The 17,071-nt window shown below is 36.1% G+C and overlaps 1 protein-coding gene across 2 annotated transcripts in view; it reads right to left on the bottom strand.

Moving 5' to 3' along the window:
- Positions 1 to 1,808: 1,808 nt before the first annotated feature.
- EFCAB7 (EF-hand calcium binding domain 7) overlaps positions 1,809 to 17,071 on the bottom strand; it is a 31,096-nt gene continuing 15,833 nt past the window's right edge. For both annotated transcript variants that reach the window (XM_067301346.1, XM_067301347.1), the window contains 8 exons: positions 15,892 to 16,033; positions 13,497 to 13,606; positions 12,321 to 12,478; positions 11,990 to 12,123; positions 9,729 to 9,877; positions 7,413 to 7,622; positions 5,438 to 5,545; positions 1,809 to 4,350 (listed from right to left, as the gene is read on the bottom strand). In XM_067301346.1, the coding sequence (XP_067157447.1) occupies positions 4,276 to 4,350; positions 5,438 to 5,545; positions 7,413 to 7,622; positions 9,729 to 9,877; positions 11,990 to 12,123; positions 12,321 to 12,478; positions 13,497 to 13,606; positions 15,892 to 16,033 (1,086 nt within the window). In that variant the 3' untranslated portion in view covers positions 1,809 to 4,275. The remainder of the gene's footprint in view (positions 4,351 to 5,437; positions 5,546 to 7,412; positions 7,623 to 9,728; positions 9,878 to 11,989; positions 12,124 to 12,320; positions 12,479 to 13,496; positions 13,607 to 15,891; positions 16,034 to 17,071) is intronic.

Raw genomic sequence — 17,071 nt, 5'->3', positions numbered from 1 at the left:
AAGGCCCCCGCTCCTGCAAAAGTTCGATTGTATCTCTAAAATTCAGACCGGAAACTGAAATTGCTGTTGTGGGTGTAGATGATAAAAACATGAGTACTCCTAAAAACTTAGTCACGTATTAAAACGTATGCAACAGGATTTGCCTACGTGGTTAAATAATGGTATCTGGCAAAGGAATTGGGAGCCAGAATACTGTAAAGCATACAGCCAAGTAGAGAGAGTTGTGGTCAAGAGACCCGTGAGACCCCAGGGGCCCAAGGAGGGTGCAGTATCTGCGTTTTCTCCAAGTGCTTTCAGCTTTTCCAAGACTGAAGCACTCCTTGAAGGCTACAGGTAAAAAATATGTAAATAAAAATAATAAACACTATGTAGCAAAATAAACTCACATGACCCGTAAGTAACAGAAGCACCAAGGTATCAGTGGGAGAATGTTTTTCATGAAAAATTCATAAGGATTTTAGCCCACTGGAACAATCAGAGTGGAAAGATAAGCAGCAGGTATGTGGAAAAGATTTTAATGGCCGTAATGCCAGCATTTTTCTCGAATCCACTGCTTCTTTTGGCATCCTGCAGCTCTGAATCTTAATTCCCAGGCTTGGTTTTTTGAAGGAGTTTTGTTAAGTCCCTCTCACGGATTAGGGCTAAGAAATCAGTGATACAGACCAGAGTTACCACCTCTCTCCTCAAGCACTGCTTCCCTCATTACTGGATCCAGCACACTTACAACGACCCTATTCAGTGCAGCGGGTACCCAGAGCTAAAGCAAACGGGAAAACGCTCTGCACGTAGGACTGAGATCTCTGTTCCAGCCTCCTCCTCCTTGGCAAGGAAGGCAGGACCTACCACAGAGAAGAAAACTAGCCTATGCTCCCAGTTAAAAAGTCAGATAATGAAACTCTTCTTAGCAGCTGGGAGAACAAGATCAGAAAACAAAAATCACTTCATTCTCTATTGCTCTGTGTCCTATTTCACTAGACCCTAACGGCAGCAAAACCAAGTCTTTTCATATGTAAGCATTTTTCAGCTAAGTACTTCCTTCAATTTTAAGCTTTTTCCTAAAAAATTCCTGACACATCTACCAAGACGGATTTTATAACCAAAAGGAAATACAAATAATGGAGCATTCACTTTGTACTCCTGTCTCCTGTACATGTCTCATTATTCCCAGTTCTTTCTTAGGGATTAAACTAGGAAATTGTGATGTATCCTCACATCAGAAATGCTGCCCTGAGGCAGCGTTTCAGAGTTCTTACACTCTTGTTTGCATCTGCATTAACTTTTCAGCTAGAAATTACCAAATATTTGTGGACTCTCTTAATACAATTTCAACTTTTTTTAGATGACTCTGAAAACAAAAAACTATTATCTGCTGTCCTGGCTAAGGGAAAAGAAACAGCTCAGCGGTTCGACCTGCCCGAGCAGGGGTTCGGGGAGTAAATCACAGCAGGCCTCTACCGCGCTCTCACTTTGTCACTGACATTTACTTGCCCAGTATTCAATTACAACACAGTAACAGCAGAGTACGGGAGTTGCTCGCAGATAAATATAGCTTTTCAGGGCTACTTGCTACCCTCACTGCCTATTTTAAACTCAGACACTTTTTAAGCATCCACCTACCAGGGTCATCATTTTTTATGGTAACAGACATTTAGAAGAACTAGAAAAGTGTAACAGGTCAAATATGTTTGGTGCCTCAAAGTTCTTTTTTGTTTCTGCTGCAGTTTATACTGGATGGACTTTAACCTCCTTATTTCAGCTACTCTGGAAATAGCTGATTTCTGTTAACAGTCAAGAGCCCAAAACAAAGCTTTCATCTTCCTCAAAGAATGTTATTTTCTTATCACATGTGAAAGCCCAGACTTTATCTTACACAAAGGCATATAAAAACAGTGGTTAATTATTCAGAACAAGTGCAAAATGAGTACTATAATCAAATTAAAAAAAAAACAAATACAATAAAAAAGGAAAAAAATGTTTATCAGGTGGCAAAGTAAAATCAAGAACCCACCTCTCTATATTCCCCAGGTCAAAGCTACAGGAGTGTTGCATTAGTAACCCATCAGATCAATTTAAGAAAACAAATTTCTTCTCAGTGAAGCAATTCCAGCATAAGATGGAACTACAACACATAATACAGAAAATAAAGGCTTATCTAGGGAAGCTAGCCCTTGCAGAAATGCAATTACCTTATTACTGTCAGTTGTATTACTGAACATTACTAATTTTTATTGTTTCTCAGTAAGTTTTCATTCCAAATGTATTTTGTCAGTGAATATCTGTTGAATAGTCTACTCGATCAAAGGGGTTTGCATACTATTCCTATACATGTTTATACATCAGAGGCTGACTTTTGATGGTAAGTAGGGGAGCATTTTTCTGCAATCACACAGATGGAGTCCAAATTCAATCTATATCTTTAGTCTATGTGGATGTGGATTTAATCCCTTAAAATTTTCCTTATTGTTAATGCTCAACATTTTCAAATATCTGTCCCCTTATTTTTATGTATTTAAATACAGATTTAGAAGTCAAACTTCAGTTTTTGTATATGACAAGTTAGATTTCTGATTATAGTGATGAAAAGACTAATAAATTTTATAATAATAAATCTAATAAATTTATTTCTTCAGAGCTTGTTTAAAGGCCAATTTTGATTTGTGAACAGGAAATAATATTCCTACCCAGCACACAGGGATGAGTTGTTTTCAATATTTCCATGAGCATTACTCTAGACACAAATACTAAGAGACTGAAGTAACTGCCACTGTAGTCTCTTGGCAGCAGTAATTTAGCTTTTACCCAAGTACTGCAGTCTTCATTTCTAATGACATATTCAGCAGTATTTATAGCATAGAATTTCCTTCATGGACACTCAGCAAGCCCAGAACACCCGCCCCTCTCCCCCCAAATATATAAAGTCTTAAAATTTTAATTATAAAGTCATATAGTATCAAAAAATTCCAATGATCATGATTTTTTTCTGTGATGACAATGTTACTGTTGGCATTTCAAAACACGCAGGAAAGCAAGGACCAGTCCCTCAAATTTCTATCATCTTGATTAGAAAAAACACAAATCAAATGGTTAAGGTTCAGGTGTCAAAACGGTGGGCTTCAAAGAAGTATTTGACTGAATGCCACATGGTACAAAAAGAAAAGAAAAAAATTTCCAATTAGGCTGTTTGCAGGGGGAAAAAAAGAAGAAGAAACATGAAGACAGTAGTGTGAAACAGATAATGAAAGCTGAATGGGAAGAGGACTAGGCAGAGAACATGAAAGTTGTGTTAGGAAAATCAGAACAATTTCCCCTGAAGGTAGGAAGTAGGAAGCAACAAAAACACAACACTGACAGGTGATCACACTGCTGAAAAGAGAAAGCATTGAAGGAAGCTAACTGGATATCCGATAAGTAAAAAGAAATGTTGGTTACAAGATTTGGGGCATACTGAGAAGGAAAGCAGCTGGAGGTTGAAATTAAAGAATGATAATTAAAAAAAAAAAAGTAACCCTGTGGTAGTAACAGAATTTAGGGGACATGTCTTCAAGTTGTGAAAAAAAAGAAAAAAATAGTTTTGCCAAGAGCCTTATATAAATGAAAAAAATAGCTAAAACTGTGTATGCTCTGCTTTGGGCAACGATAGGTCTAAAACAGAGATGGGACATTCAAGGAGATGAAATACATGCAGCTTCCTCTCCAGTCAGCTTCCAGGTTGTTGAGTAGGAAGGGGGACTGCCAGGCGAGTCACAGAAACAATAACTTGCAGACCTTCATGTGTAAATTCCTGACCACATAATGCACATGGCCAGCTAAAGCTTTGCAGGAGAATGGAGGAAGAGGATTATTTGGAAGATGTTCAAAATGTGATTCATCTCATATAAAATACGCACATGTGTATGTTTGTCATGCAGACAGGGAATTATTCCTCCCACATCTTCTGCAAGTTTATGGTTTCTTCTACAGGAAAGAAGTTTCTCCCTTTAGCCGATTTTAGCTGTTGATAAGTGAAAGCTTTTATATTTCTAATTCCCTTAAACTGTTAAGAGAGCTGAACATCAGGCCCTGCAGTTTCCTAAAAGCCGTTAGCAGAAGTGTGCTATCAGAAATAAATAAGTAGATATGTGATTCCCTGGCTTTAACAAATAAACTCTGGGAGTGAAACATCAGTTTGTGCCAGCTTTTGGATGAGGACAAGACTAGAAATTATCTAGAACTTGAGAAAAAGAAATCCTGGGTTAGTTTGAACGCTACCAAAAAACAGCTCTCTAACTAGAATGTTTAACGTAAGAGGGAATGCACACAGTTATAAAGCCATTCTTCCTGCTCATTCAGCGGCATCACATGTTGAGAAACCTGAATACAAGAGAGAAAATGTTAGTGAAATAGTTTATTGAGGAACTGTGTGTATGTTATGTTAAGTGCTATTTAGGCAAAATTAACTGTTTCAGTACTTTTATCACTAAGATATAAAGATGAACATTCAGCATCTATAATCACAACTAGTATTCAATACTTAGTATTGAATTCAATTGCATTATAGCAAAAAATCCATAAGAGACACTGAGTCTACAATTCATACTGAATGAAGCAGAAATTAAAATTAATAAAACACTTTATGGGGTCTAACTTTAGTTATCTAAATAGGTCCCAATAGAATAGGTCCCAATCCTGCCTGTCTCATGGGACTGTGTCTGTTTACAATGGGTCTGAGTGCATCAACATCAGGGCAGTAGTTTGGAAACCTGTGAAACGTAAAATAGTTTGGACGTCTCTTCTTTTAAAGGCAGAGATCATACTTTTAGAATAATAAAAACTGGATTGTCTTCATAAATGAATGAAGAAAAGTATCATCTGTATTTGTAATGCAATTTCAATATCATTCTTTACCTTAGAACCCTCATTTAGAATTCTCACTAAAACCTGTCCAACTCTGCAATGGGGATCAGCATATCAAACTGCCTTGCGGCCAAACGTGCTCCACAGGTCAAGTTTTAAAGAAAATCGCTAACTATAAACCACACTGTGTGTAAGGAGTTCAACATACATATTTTTGTTCATGACTAGCACACACTTGGTCTGTTCCTCACAGCCATCTATACATCAGATTAAAACTTAAGTTAACAAAAAAAGAAAATTTAAAAATATTAATAAATGGTACATACATTGAATGGACAAATTAAACAGACACATGTATGAAAAACTGAACAGCTATGCACTTTTATAGCTATCTGCATGGGGAAACACTGATACGTCAAGTACATGTTCAGTTTTGAAATATCAAGGCATATGTCTTATCTGTACAGGTGATGAAGATAGACTTCTCCACTTTCCACGTTCTCATTATTACGGTAAAAAACTTGTAAAAGGAAACTGTAAAGATGCCACATAATATTTTTCTTCTTGCTTAGATTTCAAATTAGTTAAACAATAAAAATCTTACCATCATGGATTTTGGTGCCACTTCAACAGCAAAAACGGTGAGTCCCCTATTACTTAGACAGTTCTTACTCTGCTCATTATTGACATGAATAATCACTTTGTTTTCAGACTGAAAGTGAAAAAATATGGGGAGCCCATTAGTCTTAATGGTTAAGTGGTTATTCTTCATATAACAGCTTCACATTCCTTCTGCTTCCTCTGACTTTGCTACTTGCTATCATCAGAGCCCAGATCCATTGTCAAAAGTCATCTAAGACTTGTTGAAATAACTTAAGCACTTCTGAAGGTGGAACTTGGGAATATAATTAAGTGAGAAAACTGCTGAAATATTGTATGGTTGCAAAAATGTAAACACAATCTAGCATTAACCTTATCATTATTACTGTGATGTCCTATCTGCTTTGGCATCAGTTTGGTGAAGTCCTCATTTCTATGTGGCAGTGAGATAAAGGCAAACAAAAGAATTATCTGTACAGGAAGATATTTATGGCAACAGGAACAAGGTCACAGAGAGATTCACCTTGCCCAGAGGTGCAAGGTTATTATACTAAGTTCTTGCTTTGGCTGATAGGAAATGCCTCATTAACTATTTATTTTGGGGCACAAATAGGCAGACAATAGACTTGGTTCTACTTATTTTCTGAGAAATTCGAGGCTCCGTATGCAAGGTCTTTTAATCTCCCAGCTCACACCCTGACCTGGGAGGGACAGAAGACACCTTTCTCTACCCACTGACTAAATACATGCACAGGAACGGAACAGAATCTCTCAGGAACTAGCGTGTTTCCTTAGATTTATTACAGAAATAACAAATAAAATTATTTCCATTAAAATCTTCTGCACAAGAACTGAAGCTGGTTCTTGTGGTGGTTGCAGCAAGCTAGTTGCACTGTAGGAAGCTTAGAGGAAGAGAGATCCATAAAATTGCCTTTTTATTACTCTTTTTTCCCTGGACATTTACGATACAAAAAGATCACCAGCCTAAAAATTCTAATCAGATTTTCAGGAAAGGGCAACTATTGGCTTCAATACAGAGCAGAACTATTTATGAAACCCAAATAGTGTAAATGGCAGTGGTCAGTGATTTTAATCAGATACCATCCAGTTGTCTCAGTACAGAACTTGCCTCCTTCTCTGACATACACCCAAACATATAAATAACTCCAGTGTATCTACACTAAAGGGCGAAGTGTATAGCTAAACCTGTGGTTCCAAGGAGCCTCAGCCTTCAGTCCTAATATTAGTCCACCAATCCACCCCCTTTTGCATGTTTGTCCATTTAAAAATACACTTCTTGCAGTGAGCCTGTAAAATTTAAAGCATCTTAAGTTTAGCGTCTTACTGAGCTGTATTTACTTACTCAGTGTTCCTGACATAAATGAAACTGAGAATGAATAGAACATTCATTAGGATCTAGGCAAAAAGGTTTAAAAATCTCTGACAGCATCTCATCAACCACTTTTGCCTGGATTTACATTCATTAGCTTGGATTAGTAATTAAGTACACCTGTAAGACTAGACTTAACACATCATCCATAATAAGCTTCTAAAACACAGTCTGTGCACACACTGTTCTTTTACTTTCCTATAAACACTGAAAATATTAAATAGTAAAAATACTGTAGACTTTGCTCTTTCTGTAATTGTATTTCCTGTTTTTAGTAGTTATTACAAATATGTTTATAATCGTTACATTCCAAATTTTCACTGTTTTGATAAAGACAAACAAATATTCAACTTCTATGTGTTATTAAAAGTTGCTTGCCTCATTATAATAAACTCTTCCAAGAAAACTGATCCAGTCTCTTTTGAAGTCTATGGGTTATATTTTCAATGAACTGTGAATCAGGCTTTTTTTTTTTTCCTAAGTAAACTAGATATAGAAACTTGATACGTAACTCTCAAAAGTGAAGCAAGGAGGGAATAACAATTATAGATATTAACATAAAATCTGTTTGAGAAATATGATCCAATACCTTATTTTCAATAACAGAACTGATTCGTATGTCTGTTTTGTAGGTATAAACAATTACGTTTTCACAACCATCCATTACTTTGGCTTCTCCTTTATTAACAACAGACTTGCAAATGGCCCTGTTGAGTTGCCAGCCGCCTGCCTCTAGGTATATGGCTTTAATTCTGGGTTTGCATTTTTCTGCATAGATGTCAATGACAAAGGGGCATGCCTGTAACAGAGAAAAAAAAGTTTTGTTATCACCACTTTTTTTCTTGTTTCTTCCACTCAGATTTTTATCCACAGCTCCTATATATTTTCATAGATGCTCTGAAATAGAATTATCCAAGTGTATGTCACTGAATATTGAATATTCAAAACCTGAGAGCTGTGGCTATTTTTTAAAACAAATCAGAGATCAAGACAAATCAGTGATCTTCAGGACAGTCACAGTATGCTTCATGTGCAGCTTGGTGCATTCCACTCTAACATGACAAACCCTCTCTTGGATGACAAAATGTACAGGAATTAGGGTGATGTATGAATGTATTTCAACATCTGAAATAAACCGGTCTCCTTCACCTGCCAAACTCTTGCCAACTGTGCCACTTCATACAGATTTGAAATATCTACAGTCTTGCATCAGGAAGCACTCTGCTCTTACAATTTCTTGGCTAGGACTAGTATGTGTGACAACTGGGAGTCCACATTTTCTTAGAGCGCCTCTGTTTCTTTCAAATGGCTGTTGGAATACACCAGGATTATACTTTTTCAATTGTACCTTTAATTTATTAGGCTCAATGCTCCTGAAATATCAAGTCTGAATCTTTGGAAATCCAGGAATTAAAAGGTTAAGTTATATTCATAAGTTAAGTAGATATAAATTTTAGATTAATGACTAAAGAATATAAAGGAGCTGTAATTGTCTTTGGAAAGCAAAGACTATAGCCATAAACCAAAGTTAATATAAGGCAGAAAATACCTGTAAGAAATTTCTAACAGATGTGATAAAAAACTCCCCAAAACCTTCTTTCTTAGAGGATAGCTCCCTCTTACGTCTGAAGTGCAGAAAGACAGTTCTGTAGCTGCTCTGCTAACCATACCCATAGGCAAAGAAGAGGAAAGCACTATTCATTAAGAAATCATTCACCATGATCTCAAGATTTTCACTGAGAAGCCAGCTGAAGTCTCTCCACCACTAACCAAGTATTTTGGGGTCTGTATATATTTGTTTTAGGCACATATATTTTTTATATGGTGATTACATAACCACATGGTCCCAAGTTGCTTTAGTTTAACAAAAGTTAAAGAAAATAATATGATCAGACTATAAAAAATAACACCAACAAATCAGCTTTTCTTGGGAATAAAAGTTAAATGATTAAAATTTCTGCATATTTAATGAGTATTTGTATTAATTTTTTATTTAAGTTTTTATTAATTTTCCATAAATTTTATTTTTTTTTCTTTGTTAAAAATATCCTCTGGAAATTCTGTGATGAGTCTGCAAACTGACAGCATGAGAACCACTAACACCAACATTGATACTATTTCTGTAAAAAAAGCTATAAGCACACAGAAACATCAGAGAAATAATCCCTGGCCTTACAAAGTAAACAGTTTGCCAAAACTCTCTCATTAAAATTTTATGTTGAACATGTTTGGACACTACTGTGAGGAACAACAGTAACAGAAATAGCCAAGTCTGAAAATTATGAACTCTGAATCATGCTAAAAAAGCTGTCTTATCCTATTCAGTGCAACACACTACAAATCTAAATCTAAACTCCATCTTCTAAATTCATTCTAGCCACCTTGTTCTCCACCTGACATTTCTGCGTTAATTTTAAAGTTGGTCAAAGCAACAATTTGTTTGCATTATGGGATACTTTTCTGTCATACTGTGATTACTGGCTTCCTTTGTGGCTTAGGCCACAAAAATGATTTTTTTTAAACAAACCTGGACAGATCATGTTCTGCATTTTGTAGGTTTGCCGACAGGTCACAGTTTACCATCACTACCTTTTATCATCTCTCACCAGCAACGCACACGCATAAAGTCTTTCAACAGGTATAACCTGAGATTCTCTCCTTTATAACCCTGCAAAAATACAGTATTGGCTTTCTCTGTAAGGCAAAAGTCAAACTCACTCTGAAAAATGATAGTGTTAGCCTAAGAAATGAAATGCCAGGCCTGACAGTCATATGTATTAGCAGTATTTGAATTGGGTCATTGGCCTACTGAAATCAATTTATGAAGGACAGAAACAATGCTGCAATTAAAGCTGGGCAGCAAGTTATATGTGAAGCAATTATTTTTGCTATACAGCTTTCATACCTCTGTCATTTCTAATGCTTTATTGTAGCCCAGTGACAATAAAGTGACCCAAAGGTCACTAGGATCCCCTTCACGGTCATTGGCTTCCATGAGATTCAGATCCATAAATCCCTGTCTTGTTAGTTCATTCTTCTTCATGTCAAAATTCTCTGTTTAAAAAGAAATATAAAGTAGCACTTAAACGTCTATTCTCTCTGCAAACTCACTTTGTCCTCCCTAAGCCAAACTCCTACTTATGTCAATGAGGTTTACAAGATGGGGCCATCTTACAGCCTCATGCTCCTCTCCAAACCTTACGTGGTAAAGATACGTGGTAAAGAGTGCCCTTGACTAGATACGTGCTCTTTGCAGAGCTTTCCCGTGGATTTTAGAGAAAGACTAGAGACAGTTGACCCCCAGTATGGCCAAAAAGTGGGCGAGGCTGGTTTTTTTTTTTTTTCTTTCCACTAGTAGTATCTGCTGTAGTTGAGATTTTCAGAATGGGGAATATTAGGAATAGGAAATGAAAGTCTGGTGGGGCCGGCACCCTTAGTGCTCGGGTCTTTGGTACAGAAATGATTTATTTAGTTCCTAAAAAGCAATAAAATGCCAATAATCCTAACACGTCTCTCTTGATAGAATATGGCAGATTGACCACTCTAATGTCAGCAAACACATAATTGAAATGTCCTTGTGTCAGAGATTTTTAAAAATGGTTTTCTCATCTTCATAACAATGCTAAATCTTTACTATATATTATTAAAAAGGGATTACCAATTTAATAAATCTATCTAAGGGTACTATGCTATTATAAATGGCTTGAACTTTGGTGTCAAGATTTATGATATTTGTCTGAACTCTTCAGCTGATTAATGACCTGGCAATACATTTACCATATTCTCTTCTTTCCTCTCTTACACACTTCACACACACACACACACACACACACACACACACCCCTCCTACTCATATTGACACCGGTGCACAGAGGCATACATAGTTATATAAAATTATAAAACGTGGAAGAGCGTGTACAGGGATGAAAGAGGAGAAGAGACACTGATTTAGAGGAAAGTACTTTTTGTATAATTTTTCCATTATTTAGGAAAAACTCCAATATCTTAGAGTGTTTTGGGGAGAAATACTTGACAGGACTTGAAAAATTTCAAGTATTTTGGTCCAAATTAAGCAATGTGTCATAGCCTACAAAGGAATTATAGCTAACAGATGCATGGGCTGATATATGATGATATGCCATATTGACACTTCAGACATGGGCTTCAGAAAAAATGTTTCATATAGAAACTTCTAATTTTCATACAAGGACTTCCAAATTTCCATTTTGACCACTGACTTCAGCTAAACTGCCAATGCTTGGAAACAACTGCTTTCATGCACTGTATTATCAGAGCATCTTACAGTCACTTGTGGTAGTATTCTCCTAGCCTGCTTATGAGACAGATATGTGTATTCAAGGCCTTTGCAGGGTTAAAGCAAAGCCATAGAATTCCTTTTTTCTTCAAAATTGACATTTGGGGCCCAATACTTCTCCTGCAAGCTGGCAGGATGTCCAGTGACATTGATGAGACACATACCCGCAGACAGAAAAAGTACAGCTGAAAGAGGCCTATCTGTCAGCTTCCTGGTCTCACTCACAGAAGTCTCAGAACCTCATAGCTTCATATAGGGCAATTTGGGTAAGCTGACGCAGTGTATATGAACCTTCAAAAGGCAGATTTCTAATGAAAAAATGCTTATATCTGAAGAAATATAGTTGCAATACTTATTTTCTGATGTCTAATCTTCTAAGCAATCATAATAAGCTCTAGATGCCCTTGTTTTAAAGTATTATATACACACTGATTAACTGGCCCCTCTCAACACCTTGTGAAACATGAAAGCAATGTCACCTGAATCTGTGGAAACTGATTCAGTGAAAAACTGTTATAGATAAATTCAATATATGATCCAGGATTAGAAAGCTACAGTTGTAACGTGTCTTTCACCTACAAAACTTTTAAAACTTTGCAATTAGCAGTAAGAACTTTTTCAGCAGAAGGTCAGTGGCACACAAACCAGAATGAAGCAAAAGAAAAGAGACTGGAAAAGGATAAAAAGCAAAAACAAAACATGGAGAAGAGAACAATAATGACACATTCTTGGTATAGACTACAACATACTCAGTGTTTCTATGCTGCATACATTGTATGGTGCTATAAAAAACTACTTGCAATTAGTTTTATAGTGCTAGTTAGTTGTATCAAGCACAGCAAAAAACTTACCTTTACATACAGCCCAGGCTTCCTCATCACACTTCTCACCACTAGTCCTCAGTTCAAAGAAATTGTACTCTTCCAAACTCAGAAGGCCATTCCCATCCAAATCAATGGTTTCAAATATATCCAGTAAAGCTGCTCTAAAAGATGAAAAAGGCAAATCTATTTCCAAATACATCTATTTCTTCTACTGTCTCATGATACCGTTGATAACTATTCAATCTATTTCAGAATATTCTGTACAAAAGCTAGTTTAGTAACATACAGCTACTGGCAACATTATTCAGAGCACATACTTTGGCAAGAGTTACCATGTCTATTTGGGAACATGACTCACCGGAACTCTTTGGTAAGAGCCAGTTCTCCATCTTCACCTCTATACACCAGTTTTGCTTCTCCAGCAATTTGGGTTTTTACCTTCTTGAATCTACAGCCTGTTGTGAATGGGAGTAGCCAGTAAACTCCTGATCCAAGCTCCCCTTTCCATCCAAACATCTACTCTTAAAGGAAAACAGAGAAGCTCTTAAGTTACTGCTCAAATTATGTCTTCCTTTATTAACAGTAGTCATACGAAAGTGATGAATTCCTTGAAAATACTGGTAATGTTAGATTCTTTCCTTAAAGAAAACAGGTCTACAGTAAGATGCTGTGTGATGCCATTTTAAAGACACAAAATCTCCTAGTGCAAATCTCCTAGTGAATCTCCCAGTTGCAATAACAATTAAAAAATATATAGGACCAGAGACGAGGGAAGAACGTTCATTATTGGAACTGTCCAATGACACTGCTACCATTTTTCAGATTTGTAACTTTTTTTATCTTAAACTCAGAAACAAAATCAGCCAGAAGCAGCCTAACAAAACCCACTGAGTTTTTCATTCCCTCCCTGATTTAGCAACTTAGTTCAATTTGCAACAGAAACTTTCTATGTAGAAATCCACAAGTGACTTAGGGTTTCAGAAGGAAGCTGAGTTTCCTGCAGCTTAGAAGGGAGAAATAACTTAATGCTGCAATTTTTCCTCCCTTATTTCTGTAATAGGATAAGAATATTCAGTGCACAATTAAGTTTAAAACCATATATACAGCAGGGAGAAAGAATACTAAAGAAAGTTTTAGCAAATGTGGCCTTGGAATTTTCAGAATACTGGAATACAGATGAGTTTCCACCAAAATTCTAGAGGCATTAGAGTATCTATATGGATAATCAGCAACTCAGCAATATTTGCCAATGCATCACTTGAGAATGTAGCCCTCACAGGAACTTCATTAAACTTCCATATATGTGGCTTGCAATTCACCCCATCCAAGGGCATAACTAAGTCTTTAAATCATCTGACTTTGCAGAAGTTCTGTTAGTTTTGAACGGTAATACACACAGAACAAATGTTCTTTCTCTCTAGTCTGAACAGGTACAGTTTGAATTTCTTCCAAACACATGGAAACTCACCCATACAGCACTAACACATACACTTAAGTATAAACTTAACATAGAAATAAAATGAAAATATCTAGCCTCTTTATTTTGTTGTTCAGTAAAGCTCACGAGCTGTAGATTTTCTTGGCTTTCATTTTCCTTCAGAACATACAAAGCTGTATCCACTGACAGCCAATGACAAGATTTTCCTAAAAATAAATTTAAAAAACACAAATATTTAATAATTGCATAAATTGTTTTTTCTTTGAACACCAAAGTATATCTTTCTATTATACTCATAGCATTTGTCCCTGTTAATGTAAGAAGAATCCATTATATGTTGTTCGGATTTCTTTCCTAGTTAGACCTATCAAAGAAATTGTTCCACGTCTTGTGACTGTCTTACAGATAATGATTACTACTAACAGTTCAAATATTAAGCCCTTTGATAGTTAGGGAAGCTATTTTCATTGTTTTCTACTATTAGTACAACATTATTATTTACTACTTTTCTTTATACTAAGATTCCTAGATATTTGCAATTAAAGATATTAGCAAAATTATACTATAAAATATTCTATAAAATAGTGTTAAACTCATCTTGAGTGGAAAACTAGATTATGTTCAAAAGCAAGACATACTCAAGATGTAAATCTCTGAAAGATAAGTTTCAATCAAGAATTAAATAGCAAGATCCTTCTAGGGGACATCACCAGTTGTTTTCTATTTGTCTTAGGTTGGATTGAAATGGCGACCTGGTCTTAAATACTTTGCATAGATGCCATTTGAATCTCTGATGTTTTGTAGGTGCTCAGTCCCTGAAGGCAAACAATCAATGAGCTATTTAATGGTCTTCGAGTTAATCAGTCTACAGCAAAACTATAAATGAAATGTAGCATTTATTTTTCTTCAGGTACAAATTCAGTGTGAATCAAGGATACTAAACAGTGGCTACACCCCACACAAATTGCATATGCCTTTGTTAAAACTTCAGAGAAAATTTTGAGCTTTCACAAAAGGGTAATTGCTCTGCTAACAGATAAATTCTTGCTTTACATACCAGTATTATGCCTTCCTCTTCGCAAAAAAATGTGTAAAGATATTTCTATTTACAGCACAGTAATGTTGTACAGAAGAACAATGTTTACAAAAGACAAGGATGCTTTTAGTCACAAGGAATGTCTGGACCATGCTGCAGCAGAAGTATCCTAAGGCACAGCTTAAGAGGGGAGAAGAAGAAGAGAGAAGAAGGAAAAGGGAAAAGAGAGGAAAGGAAAGAAAGGCTACTGGAAAAGCACTGGGATACTCTGGTATTCAAATTCAGTAGTCTCAGACCATTTTTCCATCTCATTAGAAGTCCTGTTGACCAGCTTCCCATTTAATCAGGTGGAAAATGACTACTTTCTGTCAATTATTTGCAGCAAAGATTTTATTCTCAATCTCAGTCAGAATCATCTGTGGCACAACAACAGCCAATCCAGATGATTCTAAAACATCTTTGGGAGTAATAGCTCCTGTTTCACAGGATTAAAGAGAAAATAATCTATTTGTGGAGAAAAAATATTTCCGAGACAGCAACTGCATAAAGCCCCTTGATAAATTACTGGGGAGAGCAAAGCCCATTGTGTTTGGGAAAAAGGAGCGCAAAGGTTGACTAATCTCAGGTGCATCTAATGCTAGGAATTAGATGCACAGGCACAAAAATTTTAAGACAAGAATTAAAATGGGTAAACTAAGCTATAAAACCCTCAGACAGGATTCATAATTGAAGCACCAAGATACCCTACTGCCATTAAAAAAACATAACTGATGTTAAGTATATACAAAAGCATTTGGTGTGCAGAGTACAAGGTCTCTCAGGCAGTACTCACAAAGTTTTGTATTGTTGGTTCCCATAAAATACATCAACACCTTAAGGAGAGATACTGCAAATAGTGCTAACATTTAAATTTTGGATAAGAAACTCTTAGCAAATCTACGGTCAAAAGTAGTATCTCCATAATCTTAAAATACTCAGTAAAAACGAAGTACATAAATAACACTTTGTGTCTGGAGCAGACACTGCAGCACCAAGAACCTAAGAGGCTGGCTGCCTGTGAAAAGAAAGATAATGGGCTTAACTGATTTTCACTGCTCAGGCAGTGAGAACAAGAAGAGTAAGCAGAGAAAGTACTTTGACAAGTAAGTTATCTCTTTAATAGGACTCTGTCAACAGAGGAAAATACTGTAATATCTAGCTGAATTTTTTTAACCAGCTATTGTGACAAATAACAGTTTTGATAACTTAAGGAAAAACAGTTCTCTGCTTTTCCGTTAGTGGGGGGGGGTATGGTCAGTATACAGTTAGTTTCATAGCAGTCCTCACTTTCTGTTCCCTGTGTTTACACATGCACCTCTGTGTGTATGTGTGTGCGTGTGTGTGAGATGTACCAGCAGGCGAGAAAAGGCATTTTTTAAAGAAGAAAGTTCTCCAAACAAAACCAAATGTGCTTACCTTCTACCTGACAAAGGTTTAAAGGCTTGATGGTAATACATACAGTAGACCTCTGAGGTAAGTGCAACCTGTATTTGTGACTAATGATTTCACCATCATCTTCTAAGTAGAAGCATCCTTTGGATTGTGTACATTGCCATTCCTGGAAACCAAGCAAATATTAGATGTTGTCTTGATCTTTGATCAGGATCAAAGATCTTTCTCTTAAATGTATTAATTTGATGATCTAAACTGTATCTAGATGAATACTGCATAAAATATGCCACAAAATACAGCACTGATCTTATCCTTTAAAGAATTCTCTGAAATAGTCCTTTTTGTAGTCAATTTTTGCAGACTAGTTAGTAATATTGCTTCATATATGAAAATGCTTGAAAACATACAGATTACCTCAATGCTCAAATAATTGAAATGAAATTTGAATTGCAATGAAGCAAGGTGAACTCAGAAATTCTCAGAACTGTGTGATTTACCATTGAAATATTGGAATTTGTGCTGTATTAGTCTCATCAGGCTAATCAAGCAAAGAACATAACTGATTAGCTTGAACAATGAGGAGTTACTTGCTCAGACAAATTACAAGCACAAGTACAGATCAAATTAATTAACTGCTTAGCATGTTATTTTTTAGATCCAGTTCCAAAAAGCTTTTACTTCAGTAAAACATTTAAGCACATCCATAAACCTCATTGCTGTCACTGCACTTTTCTGAACAGGGTTCTAACAGCATTTCATTACCATCGTCAGAAGAATCTGACACAAGTGAGCATCATTCACATTCGTTCAAGGCTGGCCAGAATTTGGCTAAAGCTAGTGTGAATCCTCTTTGTAAGAAAGTGATACTTCTCGGCTTCCATCAAAGTCATTGGAAAGACACAAAGGGAAGATTACACTTGTGAATAACAAGGTTCCTAGAAAAGCCATGAGTTTGCAGAGATACTAAAACAGCTACATGCTTGATTTTTTTTTTTAACCAGGTCCCAATTTTCAATTTCAAATATCATTTGGCAAAAGAGAAACCAAGTCGTTATAGAAATATTGTATGCCTTGAGGAAAGGAAGATATTCTCGTCTTTGCTTCCCTAGTCTTGATTAAATCCATTATTTACTCCCATTTACTTCCACATTTACTATCCATTAGTTACTTTCCTAGCGATGGAAGACACTGGTTCTGAGCAGAG

This window comes from Apteryx mantelli, chromosome 8 (genome assembly GCF_036417845.1).
Source record: "Apteryx mantelli isolate bAptMan1 chromosome 8, bAptMan1.hap1, whole genome shotgun sequence".
Classification (NCBI taxonomy): domain Eukaryota; kingdom Metazoa; phylum Chordata; class Aves; order Apterygiformes; family Apterygidae; genus Apteryx; species Apteryx mantelli.
This window is presented reverse-complemented; position numbering and strand designations above follow the sequence as displayed.